The sequence below is a fragment of the Patagioenas fasciata genome, chromosome 16 (assembly GCF_037038585.1).
Source record: "Patagioenas fasciata isolate bPatFas1 chromosome 16, bPatFas1.hap1, whole genome shotgun sequence".
Lineage (NCBI taxonomy): Eukaryota > Metazoa > Chordata > Aves > Columbiformes > Columbidae > Patagioenas > Patagioenas fasciata.
The window spans coordinates 2,736,629-2,759,106 of record NC_092535.1 but is presented as its reverse complement, the minus strand read 5'-3'; the positions used below and the strand labels follow the sequence as shown (position 1 = coordinate 2,759,106).

The following is a 22,478-nucleotide window of genomic DNA, read 5'->3' as shown; positions in this document are numbered from 1 at the left end:
TGGGTTTGGCGTACAACATTTGCACAAAAAAAAACCCCCTTGTATATCTGTCTACAGAAAGCAGCAGAAAAATCTCAGTAATGTATTAGCAATCTCTATTCAGCACTTGAATACCAAGGCAACAATATAATAACACCCGTTAGAAGGAAAATGTTGCAAAAATATGCTTTGCTCTAACCCATGCCACTAAGACTATAATTTCCACAAATACTTAGCTCACATACACAGGCTTTCTAAGAGGACTGACTCAAAATCTGCAGCTAGACTGAAGTGCTTGGTAAATTCTCTTTGCTGCTCTTGAGCTCCTCCCGAATGACAACCATGATGCAAAGCCAGCTGCCCAGCTCTGTCACAAGAAGCTGGTCTTGTTTATTTTTCCATGCCATCACCCCATCATCTCTGGTGGCCCCCCTTGCAATTCGTTGTCCCCTCTAAGTGTAAAGAAAAGGCACAAGTACAAGAATCTCTTAGTAAAACATTAATCTCAGGTCACAGATTTATTTTATGGATTTGCAACACAGCCCATATTACAAACATTGTCTGGGAACATTTACAAGAATAAATAAGATGGACTCGCAGTTGTAAAAAAAAGATTACACTTCACTGTAATGTACAGTCAAAAAATATATCTGATATTCATTGACTTGACATTATTTACCTTCCTTCTTTTAAGCTAGAAAGACACTGAATGCACAGTGTTGAGATTTTTGTATTTATATTTTTTTCCTTTTTTTTTTTTCTTTTTTTCCATACGTGCTTTATCTATCAAACATCCAAACTGTACAAGTGAGTTTCACCAGTAACCCAGAAAGGCCAAAGGGGGAGGAGATGGGGGCGGCATCGCAGCAGCAGAGACTGGCTCTCATGCAGCACTTCTCCCTGCCGGCAAAACGCATCCAGGGAGCTGGAATAGGATCCTATCCTGCCGATCCAGATGCAGCCACAGCATCGCCGCGGCGAGTCGTGACAAGTCTGGCAACAAGTGATGCTAGTACATTTTAATTTCAACTGGATTGACGCGGGCTGGGGGGGGCAAGAAGACTAAATCAATATGGGAGTGAATTTTGTCTGTGTGGTCAGTCAGTATGAGTTAAAGGATGTGATAAGGATACAGCTCAAACTTTTGGCATAAAGTACAGCGTTTAAATGCTGGAGATGTAAGAAAGGGCTACAGGCGTGATGAGGGGGTAACGCCAGTTCTGTTCCAGATATATGAAAGTCCAGCACAGAAGTCTGGATAGACTTTCAGCAATGCAAACAACTGACCATCGTTTGTCCTGTCAGGTTATTTTTGAAGTATCTGAATTCATGAAAGCTTATAAAGTGCTGGCCACACTCCCACTTCCATCCCTGCAAATGTACTCCTTTCTGTAACTTCACACAAATAAGATTTCCTAGAGGTCCTCATTGAAAGATGATGTACCCACACAAGGAAATAAACCTCCAGAGAGCAACACATTTGAGGTATCTCACAAAATCCCCCAAATAGTAGCGGTTTCAGGATATCAGATCTCCCAAAGAAAAATATCTCCACTGAAACACTCATTCTGCAACAAGCACCTCCAATAAAGTAACCACTGTGCTGTTGGAAACCCATAACAGAAGATCAGGACTGGTCCCAAAGGGTCCATCTAGAACGCACCATCTCCTCGCTCCAGACAAAGCGGTGCGGTCTGGCTCATACTCGTACTTCTTAGAAACAGCTCATGCAGAACTGAGTTGCACGAAAAATGGTTTAGTTTTTTTCTTTTCCCACCAGGAAACACTATGGGAACACCAGCATCTGTCATTCAGCCTGCTGTGTTAGTTTGGTTTTTAAGGCTCAGGTTGAAAACAGAGTAGTGGTGGAATACCTGCTGCATGCGCCAGGATGAGGATGGAAAGGCTGATTAGGTCTCTCATGTTTTTACAAACTGAAAAAGCTGCCGGGTTTTTAGAATCACGCTAGTCCAACATGAAACTGTAGGATATTCTGAGTACTGTTTATATTTTACAAGGGAGGCTTTTAAAATATTTTTTACACAGCTAATAAGAATTATAGACTAGAGGTGACTGGAAATCAGCAAGTTTGTTTTTTTCCTTTTTCCTTTCCATCACAGTGCCACCAGGATTTGGTCTTGATGTATGAAAATGTATGGTTTTGCTTGACTGTTACAGCAAATTGTACATTCTTCAAATATGTAGATGAGGAAGATGACTGATACCTTTCCCAAGTCAATGAACAGATAATACATGAGAGATTTTCCTGGTGGTCCTTGCCAAAACTGCAGAAAGTGGGCTTTGCTTGCTATGCTGCTGGCTTGCCCTCAATCAAAGAAGAGCTACAAGTCTTTTTGGGATCAAGGAAAGGAAGAGCACTTGCGTTTAAATTGTATATTATGTGTGTATGGCTACAGCAGACTGCAATCTCAATAAACAGGAACACAGGAGGGTTAACTGAATTCTTATGACTCACTTCTCTCTCCCTGACTTTAATTAGCTGACTCCCCATCTCTACTCCTGTAACATCTGTGCAGGGAAGATGCAGCAGTTTGTTCTACGATTTCACAGTCTTCTAGGAGTTATACTGAACTCTTGACCCAAAGGCAGTGGGTATGCTGAATAACTTTTGCCATGTGGCCCCCTTCATTTTTCAGACAAACCAGGGTTGACTGAAGCTTGTGAACTTAAGACAAATGAAAGAATCTCAAATAAAACCACAGCAGGCTCACACCAAGGTCTTGAGATGCCCCTTGCACTGGCTGGAGGTACCATACAAGTTAACTATGCTACCACTGTAATGGAGCTGATTGCTTGAATTTATTACAGGGCAATGAAGGTTTCTGAGCGGAACATTTCCACTGCGTTGCACAGACCGTTCCAGCACCGTGTCAGGCCTGTCACTGCTCTGTGATGACTTCTGCATGTGTGACAGAGAGAGGCACCTTGTATTTGAAGATTCCTCTCTCAAACAAATCTCCTTTTATCTGGGTCCCTCAGGATTTATTCCCTCGGTTACACTCTGACTGCTCCGTCTCCAGGGAGCTGCACAACGTGGATGTGGCATCACCTGCTTTTTATGATCCTGGTCTGAACTCAGAGCAGTAAGAAAGATGTAGGAGCAGCCATGCAAGAATGAGAGACAGAACAAGGTGCACGTTTCCTACCTGTTTCAGGATTCCATTCAACCTGCCTTCTCCTCCGGTGTTCGGTTTCTCCCAAAGCAGATTTCTTCCCCTTTCCTTCTCTTCCAGATGAAAACTGCTTTACCTGCCCCCTGACTCTCCTTTCTATGACTCTACAGCACATCAAGAGCAGCGCCCAGCGATTCCTGGCTTGAGATTCCCAAGGAAATCCCACAAACTACTTCTAAAGGGACTGTGAAAAGTAAATGGAAAAAGAAGTGCACCATCTGCAGGCTTAAAACCACTACTGTGGGGTTTACATTGCCACTGGACTACTTCTTATATTTTTTTAACAAGGAGTTCACAGAACCAGACAAAAGGTGGGAAACTACTGACACAAATATAGGCCACTCAAAGCAAAATGTATTCTTTGGGATTCCTTCCTCTGTCTCATGGAGTTACATGGACCGGACTGATTATGGGTCACAGGCATTTCCCAAAATCTCTGTTTGCCTTTCAGGAGTTACTTGGCCATTCTTCAAATGTGTCTGCACGTGGGCTGGGGCTGAGCAGGACAGACAGAAACTGCAGTTTGACTCAGGGGTGAAGGCCACAAAAGTAACGTCTTTTCAATGCATGTAAAAACCTTTCGGTAACTGCTTGTCACCTGTGGACCAACGTGGCCAACTCTAGCTCACATAAATGGCTGAAATGTGAATAAATGAAGAGGGACCTACCAGAGCATGGCAAAGGCAGACCTAATTCTGTGCTACCTTGCTGAAGAATTTCAATGATAAATGGAAAGGCCTCCTACTCATCGTAGTTCAGACACTTCCCTGATCAGGGAATACCGATTATTTCAAACTGCAGACATAAAGAAAACCACCAAATTTCCATTTGCTTGTTTGCTACCTGAGGTTCTGATTCCGTTACCTTCACGTGCGCACTGTAGTCCCTTGCATGGTCTCTTATCTTTACATTAATTAACAAATACCTCAAGTCTATTTACTGGAGGTCAAATGCCTTTTTCCTTCCAGGTAACTGGAAGAAGAAAATAATAATAATACTACTAATAAAAAAGAGCCAAGATAGGACACAGCTCCTACAGACATCTTACAAAAACCAATCAAACATACAGAAACCCTAAACCATCACCACACCAAAACTACAAACCACCACCAAACAAAAAACTCAAAAAAGAAAGAAAATATTAAGACCCACTGTACCTTTCAGAGGTTTTGGTTTATCTCTTTCCTGCAGACAACTCAGGGTCTTCTTTCCCCAGCAGACAGCCTAGATAGCTCTGGAATTCATTGCTTCAGTTACATTCCTTAATAATTTAAGATGTTAGTTATCTGTATGTATTCCCTGTATGAGACAGTCACCCCTGAACCACCCCCTTCTTTATCTATTTCTAGTTTTTTGTATTTCAGATTAAACTTTATACCAATACCATGCCATCAATAAACAGTGCTCCCTTGCCCCTGAAGGATGGCTGAATGGGGATAAGTTTACTTTCATTATGACCATTCAAATATTGTCAATACAACATTTTTCCAACCTAAAATTAAGTCATTGCGGAATTCACCTTTTCCATTGTACATTATCACTTCCCACCCACAGCAGGGGATGCTCAGGTTGGAAAGCTCACCCTGGCTCTTAATCCTTTCAGGAGTGAGAAAGTCTCCTTTATCTCATCTCATAATTTCTCTCTTTCCCTGCAAAATCAAACCCAACACCCACAGTCTTGCTTCAAACACATTACCTGTTTTGCCATAGGCTGTTCTCTATCATTTAAACAACCCCAAGGTAATAAGGTTATTTAAAAGTGAGCTTCCCTTCTCTTTCCACACAATTCCCTCCGTCATTAATTCACATTCAGCATATACACACTGCAGTAAGGAACAGAATAAAGATCCCTGAGCCAACACGGACTGGAGCTGGGTCAGTCCCCCAAAAGCAGTGAAACTGTACAACAATAAAACAGTTTGGCAACATTAACTACGGCATTTACTGAACACTCTTACACATGGATTGCAGGCTGGACATTAGAAAAAGGTTGAGATGGCTGAGCTGCCACATAATGAGCTGTGGCTAACGGTTGGGCTGTGATAACCAACATTTACATTAAACTTGTTCCTTGCAAATACAAGGTAAAATTCAGCTTAAATATCCTTCCCTGCAGTTTATGCTAACGTCACTTTGAATTTGCAGAGGGCTAAAAGCACGTAGCGAGTTGTTCTGGGTACACTAATACATGCACCAGACCCTTTAGTAGCATCTTTCGTACTATGGAAACACTTTTAAATCTACCCCACAACCTTAAACGACTCCACTGCAAGTGCTATTCTGCTCTGCTCATCCAACACCTCCTTCCAAGCACACATCCCTCCTATGGCCTTGCTGTTGGCTTTTTAATCCACGTTCTTTCATGCTACTGTTAAGCCCTGAATTACCTCCTAGACTTGACATCTTGGCCGTATTGCCATTTCTTCCACTTCTCTGCTCCTTTTCATCCTGCCTGTCACCTACAGTGCTCACACGGGTCCTTCAGTAACTCACGAGAGGGTCCTAGCACTAAGCTATTATAGTTTCCATGTAAAATTAACAGAATGCTAAACACTAATTAAGATTTCCATAGTATCCACAGGGAGTGATTCCCTCTGGTTTTCTGGAGTAAGCGAAGTCACAAACACTTTGCTGACTTGTCGTTTCTTCCTACCTGGGTAGTTGTTGAAAAATCCCATTCAGGGATCAGGATCCCATCATGATCAGCTCCCACCTCCTACCCTACACTGTTACAGTGAGCCACCTGTAATCAAAATGCTGATATTATCCCTTCTTTCTCATTTTGTTTTGCCTTATATTTTTTTTTTTTTTATTCTGCAGAGCCATTTGTTTTGCTCAACATCAAAAGAAAACAAAAATCAACCCAGTAGTTTGTTTCAGGTGACACCACACACCTGCCTACAGCCCCACTAGGAACCAAAGGTGATTTTGTGATTATTTGCAGACAACAGAAAGGGCCAACTAGAAACCAAGCAGAAGCGCCTGTGAGAGGGTTCTCAGCGGTACTTTCTGGTGCACTGGCTACATCGGGGACAATGTGGTTCAAGCTCATTTAAGACCTTCATGACACTGAAGCCAAGAATCTAAAAGAATAGGAGTGAGGCCATTCAGCATCCTGTGCAACCCTTTTTCAGCTTACCAGGAGCCAAGTGCTGTTCCAAGCATCCTTCCTTAGACTGTTGCAGGTCTTGGTGGAGATCACAACTGCTTCGCTAGGTATTGGTACGTTTTGAGTCGAGAGTTGCTTTTATAAGATTTAATTTTCATCCTTCATTGTCGAGGCAAAGGTATGAGTATTGAAAAAAGAATCACCACGAAGCGGATGTGCCTTTTGGATTTACACATAGAATTAGCAACGTTTTTTGAACTTCTGGCATGCTCTGTGCCAAGCATTGACGTGACAGAGCTCCCAGCCTGAGCATTTACCTGAGGGTGGAAAACTACAAGGTGGCAAGGAAGTGGAGTTTCCATGAACCTTTCCCTTCAATCTACCTTTTAGCAACCTCGTATTCCCTCACCCTCGAGATAAATAAGTGCCTAAATTGAAATACTGAATACTATAAGGCCTTGTTCATTCAATTATTATTTTTTCCTCCAAGATTACCCCCCAGACTTTAATGATTAACTGCTTAAACATACTCTTTCAGAAAAACAATTTCTTAGCCACTCAAAAGCCAGAGTGAGATCCAGAACCATGGCAAAACACATCTGGTGCTTGTTTCAAAGAAGGAGAGTTGCACAGGCATTTTTACAGAACAAAACCAAAAGCTGTTTTGCTTAAGAAGGAAAGTTGCTGTGCTGATCTAACGCTTTTCTGAACACACGTCAGAATAGGTTTCCGTGTATGTACATCACCTTTCCTACAGTTTGGATGAGTTACCATTTCGAAGCTTGTACGGCCTGGAAATCTGAATAAAACACTCAACTACATCTGAGTGCGCAACAGTTTGGAAATAGTGAGGAAATCTTAACCAAACCCGATTTTAAGATCACCTTTGCATGTTAACCTCTTGAACAGGAACCTTCTTTGTTCTTTGCACAGTGCCTGGTTCAGCAGGGTCCTGTTGCGACTAGGGGTCCTATGTTCTACAGCAATCCAAATAATAAATAAAAAATAAGAATACCTAGTATATGATCAATAAAACCTACTTTATACCCTGTTTTTCAAAGACACACTGCACTCCAGCAAATACTTGAAAAATATGGTAACAAAGTTACCAAAAGTTGCAAGACAAATGCAATTTGTTTGATGCAAATATTTAACCTTAAGGTTCGGGTGGCTGGGAAACTCATGAGCGATGTCGCTTCGCCAGCGCTGAACCCAACACAGACCAGAGAGATGTGAGCGGTTCATGCACAGCCTTGGGAGTCAGCAGGAACGGGGAGGAAACATTCGTGTAGAAGCCGAGGCAGTGAACCCATGAACAGCTTCTCATCTCCACCATCTATTTTCATGCTAAAGGGGACCGCGTATGGGAAGAGAATTCCAGGCTTTTTCTTTGTGTGTTGGCCTTTTCATTTGGAAAAAAAAAAGAAAAAGGAAACAGGTAAGGTAGACAAATTGTAATGAAACATCTCCTCTATCCCCTATGGCTATCTCGTTTTTCCCAAATGACTGCTGCGTGAAATTAAAAAAAAATTAAAAGACTAGGATTTGAGAAGAAAATTATAACTTAAAAAGGAGACATTTAAAAGAGAACTTCCTAAGGGTTTCATTCTTTCCCCGCTCTGCGGCAAGGAGAGCAAAAGCACAATCCAAAAGGGGAGAGAAGAAGTCAGAGAGGATTAGAAAGTCCAGTCTTTCAGCCTGTCTCCCATTTTGCTAATTTTTACAGTAGGTTATTTGAGAAGCGGTAGATGTTCCGGCAGAAAGCGGGCAGCAGCAAACACAGGCGTCGTCTCCTCCTTCCAGCGGGGTCTGTGCAATCTCAGTCTCTTGCTCTGGGCAGGAGAGGTTTTTCCTCCCCACACTTGTCACTGCCTTCTGGTGTGGGAGAGGGGAGAAGCGCCTGCCAGAGGCTGGGTCTGGCATTTCGGGGGCTCCCCTCCCTCCGCTGGGCTAAAAGGAACTCAAGTATTCCAGTGCAACCTCATATACAAATTTATATTGTTCCTGAAAGAGAACAGAAAGCAGTCACATTAGGATATGGGTAAATTCTTCAGAGTCTCATTCTACAAGCTGTCAAAAATGCCTTCTCCCTCTTACACCATTTGGCAGGACAAGGCAAACATTAATTGTGTTTCTATGTGATCCTGAACGAGCATTACTAAGAGATGGTATCATCAATGAACGATAAAAACTCAAAGAGACAACCACAGTATGGACTATTCACTGCTTGCTTTATGCCTTCATTGCACACATTGCTTTTGAGGCAAGAATTCAGTGTGATCGATGGAGATTGATTGAATTCAGGACAGTTTAATCTCTTCGGCCGCAGGGAGCAAGGCCTGGGGTTGAGACTGTTCTCCCCTCCTGGTTTCAAGGCATGGCACAACATTAAGCACCGGGCTGCATACATGCACAGGAGGACAAATCCCATCCCCTTTCCACAGCTGTGGTGACTGCTACCTGGGTTTAACCTCCTGGAGGTAACTGAGGTGTGGGACACGCTGGTCATCACGCTACCAGGGCAGCTCTTCCCCCTCTGCTCGAGGAGAGAAGCACTGGGACCAGAGGATTCATTACATATACTAAAATGAGACTGATTTTAATAATGATAGCTGCACGTTATGATTCATTTTGATTCATACTGAGCTAAGCCATGAATCTTTTTACCCTATCCTAAAGTGCCCCCCCTGTAAAAGCCGGGTGGGTGCAACACAGGAAAAAATACTTACCAGTGACTCCACCATGTTGGATTTGTTATTCCGTAACGTTTTCACGATGTGGAACACATCGATGATATTTTGCTGTTGAATCATTTCACACACGCTGCAGATGGCACAGAAGGTGCCGCTGCGTCCCCCACCGTTCCTGGGTATGGAAGAAAAGAGGCAAGAGATGGAGGCAGGTAAGGCTGAGGGAACACACAGCACCGCTTACACAGCAGCTCGTAAACCTCATATACTAAGGAAGGTCATAGAATCATTTTGGTTGGTAAAGACCCTCAAGATCATCAAGTCCTACCGTTAACCCAAAACTGGCACTAAACCACATCCCTAAGAGCCTCATCTCTGCATCTTTTAAACCCCTCCAGGGATGGTGACTCCACCACTGCCCTGGGCAGCCTGTTCCAATGCTTGACAACTTTTCCTGGGAATAAACTTTTACTGTAATGTAAAGACTGGTTAAGGATGTCCAAGGGTTTGTGAAAGTGGAGATCTGCAGGGCAGGAGGTGGGGATGGAAGGGCTAAGCCGATCCCCAGCAGTGGTGGACAGGGGTTGGCAGCAGCTCTGGGTCGGGGCTGGGCACATGGCAGAGCTGCTCTGGTTGTGTCTGAGCTCCAGTCATGACACCTGCCCACACCACAGGAAGCAGCAGAGCTTTTCCAGCTACTCCTCACCACAATCAGTAACATCTCTGGGCCAACATTCTATAATGTAGCACAATATTCATTTTGAAGTGTATCACAAATGTAATTTGACTTCATTTTCCCCAGCTGAAGCCTGGCGAACAACCAGATTTCCATATCGATAATCAGTGCTCTTCAGACAGCATTTTGTGAGGTTACAGGCATTTTCCAGCCCTACTTACAGGCAGTGGACAACGGTCCGTCCGTCTCTCCCATCGTACTGCTCCTGCCACTTCTCCAACCTTCTGACCACCTTCAGGAGGGAGCGTTTGGAAGGAGGGGTGTCCCTGTAGGCTGGCCAGCCAATGTACTGCAGGTGCTGAACTATGCGGTACCCATCCTGAGGCTAAAACAGAGAGCGTTCTCAGGGTGCTAAGCGGAACGGAGCAGGAAGCAGAGAGATATGGCAAAGTAGAGGGCAGTGGTTACACAGCATCCTCCCTTTGCATCTGGTATTGATGCTGACATTCTACTCTGGACACTCAATACAGTGGGGAAACAAGGAATTTTGGGGTAATCTGGATAAAAATGATGACCTCAGGTATTATGGAGCCAGGCAGGAACGAGGTCCATAGGATCCATTGTTTTCTTTCCAGTAAAGTCTCATCAAACTGTATGAATAGATCAAACGTGTCTTTCCTGGTTGCCTGCACTAGAGATTGGCTGCGCCATAAGAAATAAAGGCAAAGAAGAATCTCAAAAACAATCTCTGGGGGTTGTGGCAGGAAAGGTTCCTCATAGAGACTCTAGCAGCAGCCTTTGGTGTTGAACACAGATGGGCGCAGAGAGCTGCGAGTTCACAGAACCCACCCTGCCAGATACGCATTTATGAACCAGCTTCATCCTGAGAGTCACGGAGTCTTAGTGGCATCAGTTGTACGACTTCAAGGCTGTTCCTGGTTCAGAGGCAGCTCTACGGTGAATATCTGATTTATTATTTTGTGTAGCTGGACCACAAGGTTCACTCTGCAATGCTACAGCTGAATTACTGCGCAAGATCTGACCACAAAATCAGAGACTGATGTGTTAAACAGCATAGAAACGTAATTTGTGGAGCCTGTTTCCATTTCTGATTAGAAAAAAAAAATGAAAAAGGAACAAAAAAGGAGATATAATCCATCTTGGAAACAACTAATGAGGGAAAAATTCTGTAGTGGAACCCTTTCTCTCAGCCCTGAAGTTGCATTGCCAGGGTCCAGTCTGCAGACCAACTTCTTTCTATTATTTCAGCTGTCCTGAGGCCAAAGAATGCAGACAAAGAGTTGCTTACACAATTGGCAGTTGCTCATTTATAGGAAAAACAGTGGCAACTGGGAATCCCAGTCTAGCCAGTAAATGTTGCATCTGTCTCAGAGACACGGCACAGTAGCTGACAGAGAGCTGCTGACACCATCCCCATTTATTTCCGACTACTAAGTTGCTCTCAAATATACATAGAAAAATGTATTCCATTTAAATACAAATTTTTCAGCTCACATCACCTACTTTCAGCCAAGAGTCTTTTACCAATACAGACTGACACAATTAAATGTTAATTAAAGGAAGCAGCTACTAAATTCTGCATGGGAATTTTGCTCCCAGGTGAGAGATTCAGCATCTCTAAATCAGAAGTCTTGGGTTTGTCTCTTCCTTATGCCAAAATATATTTTTGAGAAGAAACAGGGAACCTGGCATTTCCCCGATCTTACCCTGGCCATGTTGCAGATCCGGAATATCCGGTTGATGATATCCTCATCGATGTCTGCTGAAACAAACTCTACTTGAATGGGGCCGTAACAACAGGACGTCTTCTCTGGCCAGTACTGCATGCAGAGCTGGAGAAAACACCAAGGAAACAGAAACCACCGTCAGTGTTAACACGGAAAAGCATGTTCGGTCTTCTTTCCTTTTGAATTTATAACCAGCTCAGAATCCATAACCAATCTCGTATTATGTGTATGTGCTCAAAGAAGACCTCCTTCTAGCTCAGTAGAAGGTTTTTTTAATATCATTAATGTGATGAATGTGAGGAAAAAAATTATATATATTTCAGAAGCTCTTTTTTTTTCTTTTTAATGAACACAATTTGTAACTGATTGAATCCTGGGGTCTAAAGGTGCAGAAAAGGTGGCTGACAAATGAAGCTTCTGTAGTGGTATAGATTTAAAATGAACACTAAAAGACTAGCGTCTGTAGGTAAAATTAATAGGAACCAGAGAGGTTTGGTGTTAATGAGGGAACAGGACACGCAGCAAGAAAATCAATCTTAATTCGAGCGAAGTGGAACTTCTTTGTTCTGTAAGACAAGCTTTGTAGCTTTCTGACTACCAGCGAGCAGGGGAGGGAGAACGAGTTTGCTCCGAGAGCAACGAGAGCGACTCCGATTCCAGGGTCAACTACAAGTGCATCTCTGAAGTTTGTGAGGCAGGTCGGAAGTGCTTGTTCTTGTGCTGGCATTGCTGAATTGAAAGTACAAAAATAAAATCCTATCCACACAGATTACAATCGAAGTATTTCAAATCCATCTGGAAATAGACCATGGCGAGAAAATATTTTGCATGAGATCTCATTAGCAGTTTCTGCTGAGACTGTATTCCTTTCTGTGTTTTTTTTCTTTCTTTCTTCCTATTTTCAAGTGTAATTTTTTCAGAAGTTTTGAAACCCCCAGATGCTCATTTGAACTTGATCTCAAGCTTTTCAAGTTCAATCATTGCTAGTAATAACATCAAGTGTGTGCATTCTGCTGCATTAATTCTGTATTCCTGGTATTCCTTTGATCATACGGGATTGAAATGGAGTGGGATATTCATGCAATCTGATGCATCTTTGCCCTTGTTAGTTTTTCAAGATTAGGCAAGCCAGGCAAGACCACATAAGCACATCCTGCTCTGAAGCTGGCCGTCTTTACTCTTCATTCAGACTTTCAAGCAGCCCACAGATCTCCTCTCAAAGCATCTGCCCAACAGACGAGGAGATTTGAGCCGAGCAGGTGCTTTCAGAAACAACCTCAAGGTGCAGTGGAAAGAGAAAGAAGATTAAACCTTTCCTTAATGTAAAAATCTGCTTTCTGCACTTCAGGCACAGCTCTTCTATAAAGCAATTTTTATATCTGTGTTCTGCTCATGGAGATGAGCAACCCCCCCTTGCTCAGGCACACCATATGCAGGGAACTGCACACTAACAGTTTCGTAGTGCTTTGGGTACAGCGTTTGGATTAGGCAAGGATGAAGAGCCAGATAATTACAGCATTGTCACACAATGGCAGTGCAAGCACAACATCGTTAAGTTCCCTCTTCCGAAACCTCTCTGTCACAACTGAGATCGAACTGTCACACCTTGCCTTGAAAGATACAAACTTCAGAATCACCCTTAACTCCCAGTGCTGCCTGGGTGGTTTTGGCATTGGTTGCACACTCGAGCTAGAAAAACTGACAAAGTGACTTCAGGTATTGCCAGATCTTTCTTTGTGCACACAGACTGCCTCATAAAAGCTGAATTTTGCTAGGGAAAAACAAAAAACCACAAAGCAGGTAAAGCCTTTTGCATAAAGACAGGCACAAGAATAACACTGGCTGAGGCTCACAGGCTTGTGTTTTCTAAGAACGAAGCGTAAGAAAGTATGTCATTTCCAGAAAAAGCTGTGGTATTCTTTTAAGCGTCAGAAAAAAAGGAAAATGTGAAATTTGCCTTTGGATTCCAAGCCAAGATGCAGAATCAGGCAGGGTGAATCGAACAGGAGGTGGCAAATGCACAGAACCTCCAATTCCTCCCACCTTGGTGGGTCACCAAGGGATGCCACCTCTGCGTAAAGCTCTTACTGCAGCTGGAAATGAAATCCCATCACGTTCACCCCCAAGGGAGACCCCCTCATCCAAGGGGGTGATCGCCTTCTCCATTGCCTTCAAAACCAGAGACCAATAATCTCCCTGCCTTCAAGTGCGGTGAGATTTTTGAAGACAGAGAAGAGACAAATGGCAAATTAATCCATGAAGTACCAACTTGGTACTTGAGGGCTCTCTCTCTTGTTTAACAAGTGCTGTAATGGGTGAATTAGCCATGCCAAATGTACCATTCACACAAATTGCATGATTATGCCTTTTTGAAAGCTGTTATCTTCTGCCACTCATCAGCAAGGTGGCTGGAAATGCTCATATGGGAGGAACTGCAGCGGCTCCTCCTCCGGCAAGCTCAACCCCTGAAAACAACGCTGTGCTTAATATCCGAGAATCCAACCTGCACATGACGCTAGAAAGAAAAAGAAAATACACAGCACAATGTGGTCCCCCAGAAACTGTGCAAATCACACGTCTCAGTACCACGGAATTGCGTTGGAAATCTCAGGGAAAAAAATCCTTCAAATGATTTCAACATCTCTCTTGGTTTTGTTTTTCTGGAAATGCCATGTGAACAGGCAAGCATGAAACACACAGGGGCTGTGGTAACGGAATATTTTTCTGAACCAAAGACAGGCAAAAATGTGAAAGAGAAGAAATAAAGTGGGTTTGGGAAGAAGATTTAGGCTCACAAACACATCATCTTTAGATATCCCTGTTGGTTGGAGTAAGAATTACCTACCTTAGAAGAAACTCAAGCAGGTGGACTTATTGTTCATCGTATCCCAAAACATTCCCTATTACTTTTCAGTTTGTTTTCACTTATCTGTTGGGTTTGGGAGGGAGGGCACAGGAAAAGGGCAGCAGAAACGCTCTTAAAACCATCTGGATTTGGTAAGAAAGTTACATGACAGAAACGATGAAAAATCACTCACCTGTGCTGCATCCATCTCATTCAGCATCACCACAGAGGAGCAGTTATAATCAAATACCAGCCTCCAAAAGTCTGCTATGGTGTTGGGCAAAGGGTGTTGGGTTACAATAAAGGCAGCAGGTTGCTTGTGGCTCTAACAAAAGAATAAGATTAGTTAAAAAAAAATAAAAAAATTCAATCAACTTTTATTCAGCCGAATATTGCACCCAGGAGGCTATGGCTAGGCAATCTCAGCCATTTAACCAGATTATACAAATCACATATCCTTCTCCTTGTTATCATTCTGCAATGAATGAATGTCTCATAATGGGATTCTTTTGCTCCCAATGAAGACATTTCATTAAGGAAGTGTCACAAGAGCAGAGATTACCGAAATCAATTATTTATATTTTGAGACTCTGCAAATAATACTAATTCTACTATTACTACTACTGTTACTATCAGTAATATTAATAACTGGAAAGAAAACAGCTGGAAACAAATGCTGCCATTTTTGCTGCAATGAATGGTAGGAACCACAGAAGGGATTAGCCCCCCCGTGCTATTGCTCCCTGGTGATGTGGCGCTGCAGAGGTGGCACATTTGGGTCCCTGCCATCCTTTAAGAGCTTGTGGGGCAATATCCAGAGCCTGTGACATTGGTATTCAATTTCTGATGCTATTCTTCCGTCTAAAAAAACCCCTCTGACCTCAATCTCCCTAAGCACGAAGGGGAGGAACTGTGCTCCCGACCTCTGCGGGGCTGTGTTAATGAATGTTTGCGAGATGAAAGGGTACGAAGCTCAACATTTGATCGGTTTCCAGCCGCAGCAGGCAACGCTTAGATGAGCCTACAAGCTGCACAGTCCTTTCTGCTCTACATCTGGGAAGCAGACTTGAATCAAAAGGCACAATATTTATGAATTAAAATAAATAAATAAATAGGCAAAAAAAAAAAAAAAATCAAACCGAAATGAACAAAACCCAACAGATTTTGTATTTGAAGAAATAAACAAAGCCCCAAAGTATGAAGACGGCCATTGCAGGGGTTTGCATTTTCTCCTCGCTAAGAATGAGCTGTGGGTGGAAGAGCAGCCCATACTGGGGACATGATGCTGTGCATGTGATGCTGTGGACATGATGCTGTGCATGTGATGCTGTGCACACTCTGCACCAGCTCACGGGGCGGCTGGGCCGTGATTCTGAGCGTGCATACGCGAGGAGGGTGATGGGACATGAAGGAGAGGGGAGGAAAACGAAAGGACTTCTTGGGAAATGAACAGCGTGGAATGCATTTTCCTCTTTCTCCCTACTCCGTATTTCCAACCTAGGAGCACCAGCATGGGTCAAAAGCTGTGTTGTACCAGAACAATGTTGGCAACAGAGTGGTAAATAAAATAGTGAATCTTATATCTTAATTAGAGTTAAAACATCATACTGTTGCTGCTATGTTTTTTCATTTTGCAAGGATTGCATAATTGGCTAAATTGTTGGCTGAAGATAAGATACACGTGTGGGTTTGCCATTAAGAGAAATACACCCCACCTGTTTTCTTTGCTACAGGTGAGGAACCAGTCTCACTGTCCTATTTGAAAGGGAAGGTGACCCAGAGATGTTAATTACTTGTGTAAGAGAACATGTGTAGGACCTTGGGGGAATGACGATGACAGGGACACAACATGGACTCATGTCTTTGAGCCCCATACATTAAATCTAAACCAATCATCGCTTCTGTATGGCTCGACTCAGACATGTGGCTCAAATCCCTGTGCTTAAGGAACATGTTCAGTTGCTTTAGGGACCGGTGAGGGACAGTGTTTCTCCTTTCTTCTTAACAAACCGTTTTTCAGATGCAAACATGGCTTTTGAATGATGCTCATAGGAAAGGTCCTAAGGTCTGTTTACTAGAAAGGGACAGAAGACATGGGTGAAAAATTCCTCTATACAGAAATTTCAATTACCAGGAATTTTGTGGGGAGGGACACAAGTATTAGAAAAGTAATTTCAGATAATGAGGGTTGAAATGTGCAAACACATTCCCAAGTCTCTAAGAAACCAGAGTAAAATTGACTGTGCTTCTGCAGATTTATCAAAGCACAAAACACACTTTAAAGATTAAAAAAACCCCAGTCCTTAGGCATATTTGCAATGACAACATCACAATCTTTCCGAAAAGAATCTAAAATTAATTCTATGACCATATGGCTTAACCTCTCAAATGCAGTAGTATAACTGTTCCCCAAAGACTGAAAGAACAGACAAAATTAAAGAAGATCAACCCCAACACTGATAGGGAAAAAAATGACGACATTTCACCCTCTATCATATTTACACATACTCCAGCTGCAGTAATTAGTGGCTTTAAAGACATTTCTGTCCAAAGGCAGTTAAGCACCATAGCAAAAAGAAAACGTCAACATAATTCACCCTATCCAAATGACTCGTGCTCTGGGGTTCTAGCCGATAAACAAAGCGAGGGAAATCGCCCTCAGACAGATTCACGTCAGCTTAACTCATGTCCTTCAGCCTTGAAGTATTTTGCACATCTGATCCCTGTACTCCCATATTCTTAAATCCATAAGCTCAGATAAATCTCTCACTCCACACTGCAAACTATTCTTTTCAAAGAGATGACCTCGCAGCTCCTGGCAAACATTCCTCCTTCAAGTTATACGATAACCAACATATGGGAAGAGTTGTCCCACCACTTCTTTGTCCATCTGCCTTTCTACGATACAACCTCTGACTGCACGCTCGTGAACTTCTTTGTCAAAAATTTTCCAAGGTAGAACTACAATAGTAGTGTGATAATCCTAGTTTAGGTGACACGTTTCTCTCTCCCTTTGCCTAGTTTGGAGACGTCAGCGCCAGAAACTGCAGGTAAGCAAAAAGGCTTTTTGCTTTGGGTGCTTTTCTCCCAGAAAAGTATCCTGAGAGTTAATAAACTTGATGCAGACTAGGATGAGTTGGGCTGCACAGTTTAAGAAGGACAAGGAATTACTGGAGGGAGTCCAGCGGTGAGCTATGAAAATGAAGAGGGGTCTGGAGCATCTTTCTGATGAGGAGAGACTGAGAGAGCTGGGGCTGTTCAGCTGGAGAAGAGAAGCTGAGAGGGGATCTCATCAATGTTTATCAATATCTCAGGGTGGGTGTCAAAAGGATGGACCAGACTCTGTTCAGTGACAGAGTGAGGTGCAACGGGCACAGACTGGAACACAGGAGGTTCCATCTGAACATGAGGAGAACCTTTTTTACTTTGAGGTGCCAGAGCCTGGCCCAGGCTGCCCAGAGAGGTTGTGGAGTCTCCTTCCCTGGAGACATTCAAACCCGCCTGGACACATTCGTGTCCAATCTACTCTGGAGGTACCTGCTTTAGCAGGTGGGTTGGACTGGATCATCTCCAGAGGTCCTTTCCAACCTCAACCACTCTGTGATTCTGTGAGTGGGGACAGAGCAGTATTGCTTACATCCATGAGTGCAGCATTGATGTAGTTACTTGATTCACCATCCACAGAGATGAGGAAAGGCAGGCAGCGGTCCAAGGGCAGCACATCCATGCAGCGGTTCTTGTCGTGGTTCCTGGGCAAAAGGCCGATGCTGCAATCTTCCGGCCGAACACGCGGCGTCACAATATTGAGAGTCTATGAAGGAGGGAGAGAAGGCGGCAAAGAAAGACAGAAGCAGGCTGAGTGTCTTTGAATTTACTTCTAAAAAGGATGCCAGCCACACAATAAGTTTATTTTAAAGATATTTAGAGTAGTAGATCTTTCATATCCCAGAGAATGAAAAAGAAGGAGCACTGAGGAACTTGTTGCTGTTACATTATATTGCATTTTGCACATTGTCCTGAGGTGCTCTTATGAAAACTGTAGCATAAACTGAGGGCACTACACACTTAGCAATAATTTCCAGCTCTAAACCCCCGCAGCAGTTAGATAACATTTCCGTTCTTTCCTAGAGCTTGGAAATATCTGTCACAAGTACAAGTTGCGGCTTTGACCTGGTCATGGAGTGAAGCCTCCTCGTGTTTCTCCCCTCCCTAGGGAGCAAGCACACATCCTTCCCCCTTTTCAAATGGATCCTGTGCAGAAGTACACTGAGTATTGACCTGGCTCACCCCACAGGTCAGACTGGGTTCAAATCCTCTTGTAATTCTTCAGTCAAACTATTGATCTACCTTAACAACGCATATAAAAACCTCAGAGAATTTGTTGGCTTTTTTTTTAAACAATGAAGTTTATTTGTTTCATTTATTATTTAGATTTCTACTTTCCTTTTGGAGTGACACATAGGATGCTTCACTTACACAGCCATACCTTATCCCTGAGGTCTTGCTGTCAGTCTTTTACCATTATCTGTCTTTCCCATAGCTCGACAGTCTATGTTTCTTTAGATCTAATTTTGCGTTATCCATTGCAGAGGCCTCCTGACAAACCAGCCCAGGTTGGTCAGCAGGGATCAAAAACAGCAAATCAAAGCGAACACATCTTAGCACTGTCGCTTAAGTCACGGTAGATCAGTGGCTAACTGATGTTGTTCTACTTTCACTCATGTCATGGAGTCGTATAGTGAATTCCTTTGCAGCCATCAGAGGAACAGAAAACATTCAGTGGCCAAAAATTCTTACAAAGGGTTTGACTTCTGCCACAGGGGGGGTTATAAATGGAGATAAAGAAAGGGTGAAACAATCCAAGATAAAAGAGCGTGTCCAAGTATAAAATGTGAAATAATCTAGTTGCTCTAAGTTGTGTAGGTTCCACATAAAAGTCTCTTTGTCTAGAGGTGGAAAGTAGGAGAACTGGCTGAGGAAGCAACATGAAATCTCATATCTCTCAGAGTGCAGATAATTAGGCAGGTGGCTTGTTAGTTATTTACTCTTGTTTATTTTACACTCTTCCCCTCTCTCCCCTTTTTTTTTGTTTTGTTTTGTTGCGGTTTGTGTGGGTTTTTTTCACTTATTCAGATTAGAAAAACTCTCCAGAAGAAGCTATTGCATGTTCAGACAACGTGTAGCGCATGAGAAATCCATCCATCCATCCTTACCTGAGGGCCAGTGGGACCCAAACAATACAAACCGCACCAACAGATCTAGAGTTACTGGTTCCTAAAGATGGTAGCAAAAGATACCATTTCTTGCATTAAATCCAGACTATTAGGGATGCAGAATGCTCTGAGCCAAAATCCTGTAAAAATAGATTCTACAACTAGACAGAGAACGAACCTCTTATGCAAAGTACGATGGAGCTTTTCCTTCCCACAGGAGCTGCCAGCCCCCGTCAGCTCAAAACAACAAGCACACAGGCAACAAATCTTGCCTCATATTGTGACAAAATAAGTCCAGCAAGCGTCGACTTTTTATTTTAATAGTAGAACAGCATTTGTTGAAGTTAGGCTTTGGCTCCTTCACGCCAGGCATCCAGAACCAGAAACACTTTCACAGATCTGATATCACTTGATAAAACCACATCTTTTTTTTTAATTGAGCTGTCATTGGTTGGGATCCACATTCTTCATCTCATTGTACCAACCCTGACGATTCCCTGCAAGGTTTCAGATAAAAACCACACATTCTCCCTTTGCGTACAGAGGGAGGAAAAGAGGCATCTGGCTCAGACTGGGGCTCCCAAAAGACGTCCTCTTGCTGCAAAAGATACTCAGCTGGGAAAGGGGCTGGGCATGGGGAATAAGACTAGAAAACTTAGTTCAGTGCTCTGCAGGGTGTGTTCGTTACTGCGCACAAATTAAAACTGCTCCTGCCCGTTAATTGGGGTGGGATAAGCAACAGCGACAGCAAAAAGGTAGAAGGGGCCCCATTTTGTTGCTTGCCCCGGGGCAAATCACTTGTGAGTTTTATCACGTCATTCCAGTTCTCATCACCGGGTACTTGACAAAACATCTACAGTGAACAGAGATTCAGTTGAATGAAAATTAGTAATAAGGAAAGTGATGCTCGCTGAGCTCACTTTCTCCTTTGTGGAGAAGGACGTCGACAAGTTGATTCAGAAGCAGCATACGAGCCACGAGAACAGATAATAAAGGACCTTGCAGCATAAACGTTTCTGAACAAATTACAGCAGAAAATGAACAACAGCATATTTGTTAAAATGAGAAGTACAATATTATGTGTGAAAATTAGTACCCTTGCTCTGCTGAAGTGATGGGGAATTTTTTCCCTTGCTGAAGGCTGAAAAGTCCACGCTCAGAAACATATCTCTGCCTAATACAGTAACAAAACAACAAAAATCAACTGAATTCAGACTTTGGCTAAGTGTCCCCCTTCTCTGCTCTGCTGGGAATTGTGAAATAACACACAGTAATTGATTAAACACCTTCAATACACCAACTGCAATGACTAAGAGATATGAAATTACCTGAAACTCATCTTTTATCTGGCTGGAGTTGGTCTGTGGATCTAGTCTGCTGATGTTGTAATAGATGGATCTGAATTCACAGACTGGAATGGCTGTGTTGCCACAGAGACAAGCCTCCAAAATGGCATCATGGACAAATACATACTGCTCCTGCACAAGGGAGGGATAAGATATTCAAATCATGTTTTCAATACAGACCATGAAAAATCATATGCTTTTTTTTAAAAATTTTTTTAAATCATGCCTGATATGCATATTTGGCTCTGTTTCATGTGGAGACAAATTACACAGTGTGCTATGTGACAGCTTTGTGAACATATTTCATCCATCATTGAATGTGAGGTCTCGTGTTTTCATTCCCAATTTACAAGTCAAATGAGAAGCCACCACTCTCAGGAACGCCGGGACAAAGCGGGGCTGGGCTGGGAGGGAAATCACAGTGTAAAGCTTTGCTGTTCCAAACCACAAGGCAATGGTCAGGAATGGACTGTACTTTGGACTCGTGATAACACCAGCCAGAGAAACAACTTCACTAACAGGTCTGCTCCATCTGTCTCTTCCAAACCCCTGGACTCTCAGGATTCTGGGTTAAGTGCTTTCTCTGAACTAAATATGAGAAGCTCAAAAAAGTTAAAAGTCCTTCTCTGTTCCAAGCTATTGTCCTGCTCCTGGGAAAGCACTGAAGCACATACATAGAGCTTGTGCCACAGGAGAACAGCTCCACAGAGGTTTGTGCAGCCTCTAGACGCAAGGTGATGGAGCAGTTTGCTTAATCAGCACCCAAAGCCTCCATCAGGGATGTTTCATTTAGCTTGCAGTTCATATAAACTACATACTATTCAAGTCTGCAGTATACTTATGAATGAATCATGAGAAGATTCAGGAGCTGTTTTCTTCCTTTTTCTTTTTTTTCCCTACTGTGAGAATAAAATTAATCAGCAATGCTAAGACCTAAACTTCAAGGTTTGCCCTCCTGTCTTGGACGCCGTGAGTAGCTGCCAGCGACTGTGATTCGGTGCACATCTGGTCGTGTTTAGCCACGGAAAGTTCTGTATAATCAGATCACAGAGGAAGCAAGTGTTGACTTAATGAATTACTGGGCTCGTGTTGAGCGGAGGAGCTGACAGGAACGCGGCGCATCGAAGAGGAGACCTGCTGGCACCTACCTCTGTCTGCACCAAATTGACCCTCTGGGATCGCAGCTCTCGCACACAGTTAAATATATCCACCACGCCTTCGTTCTCTGCCATGTCAAGCATGATGTCGATGGCAATAAAACACCCTGTTCTCCCGGCCCCAGCACTAGAAGGAAAAAAATCCATGAGGGTCTGCATGATCAAGGGAGCATAGAGATGCAGGGCTCTATGGAGGAGAAAATAACAGCATCACGGACACAGCTGTCTTGTCTTGGAGGCTGCTCCACTCTCCCTGCTGGGTTGATTTTTGTGTGTAGCTCGATTAGCTTGGGATTTAAGAGAACGAGGCGAAATAATATTTCTTGAAAGGGAAACGGACCCAGGTAGCAGGGGGAAAAAAGCTGTGCGTTCTTGAACATGAACAAAAAGTCATGAAAATAATCGTCACGATTTTACAGGTCGATGCACCCGCACACCTTTCATCCCAGAAGATGTGGGACAGCAGCCTCCAGGTTGCAGACACAATTCCAGAGATTTTATTCTGTGGGGCTCTTTAAAAA

At 43.1% G+C, this 22,478-nt stretch overlaps 1 protein-coding gene across 10 annotated transcripts in view; it reads right to left on the bottom strand.

The window, feature by feature from the left end:
- Positions 1–465: 465 nt before the first annotated feature.
- PTPRT (protein tyrosine phosphatase receptor type T) overlaps positions 466–22,478 on the bottom strand; it is a 382,611-nt gene continuing 360,598 nt past the window's right edge. For all 10 annotated transcript variants that reach the window (XM_065850187.2, XM_071815733.1, XM_065850189.2 and 7 more), the window contains 8 exons: positions 21,949–22,084; positions 20,783–20,932; positions 17,879–18,052; positions 14,435–14,566; positions 11,376–11,501; positions 9,870–10,033; positions 9,012–9,147; positions 466–8,286 (listed from right to left, as the gene is read on the bottom strand). In XM_065850187.2, coding sequence (XP_065706259.2) covers positions 8,233–8,286; positions 9,012–9,147; positions 9,870–10,033; positions 11,376–11,501; positions 14,435–14,566; positions 17,879–18,052; positions 20,783–20,932; positions 21,949–22,084 — 1,072 coding nt within the window. In that variant the 3' untranslated portion in view covers positions 466–8,232. The remainder of the gene's footprint in view (positions 8,287–9,011; positions 9,148–9,869; positions 10,034–11,375; positions 11,502–14,434; positions 14,567–17,878; positions 18,053–20,782; positions 20,933–21,948; positions 22,085–22,478) is intronic.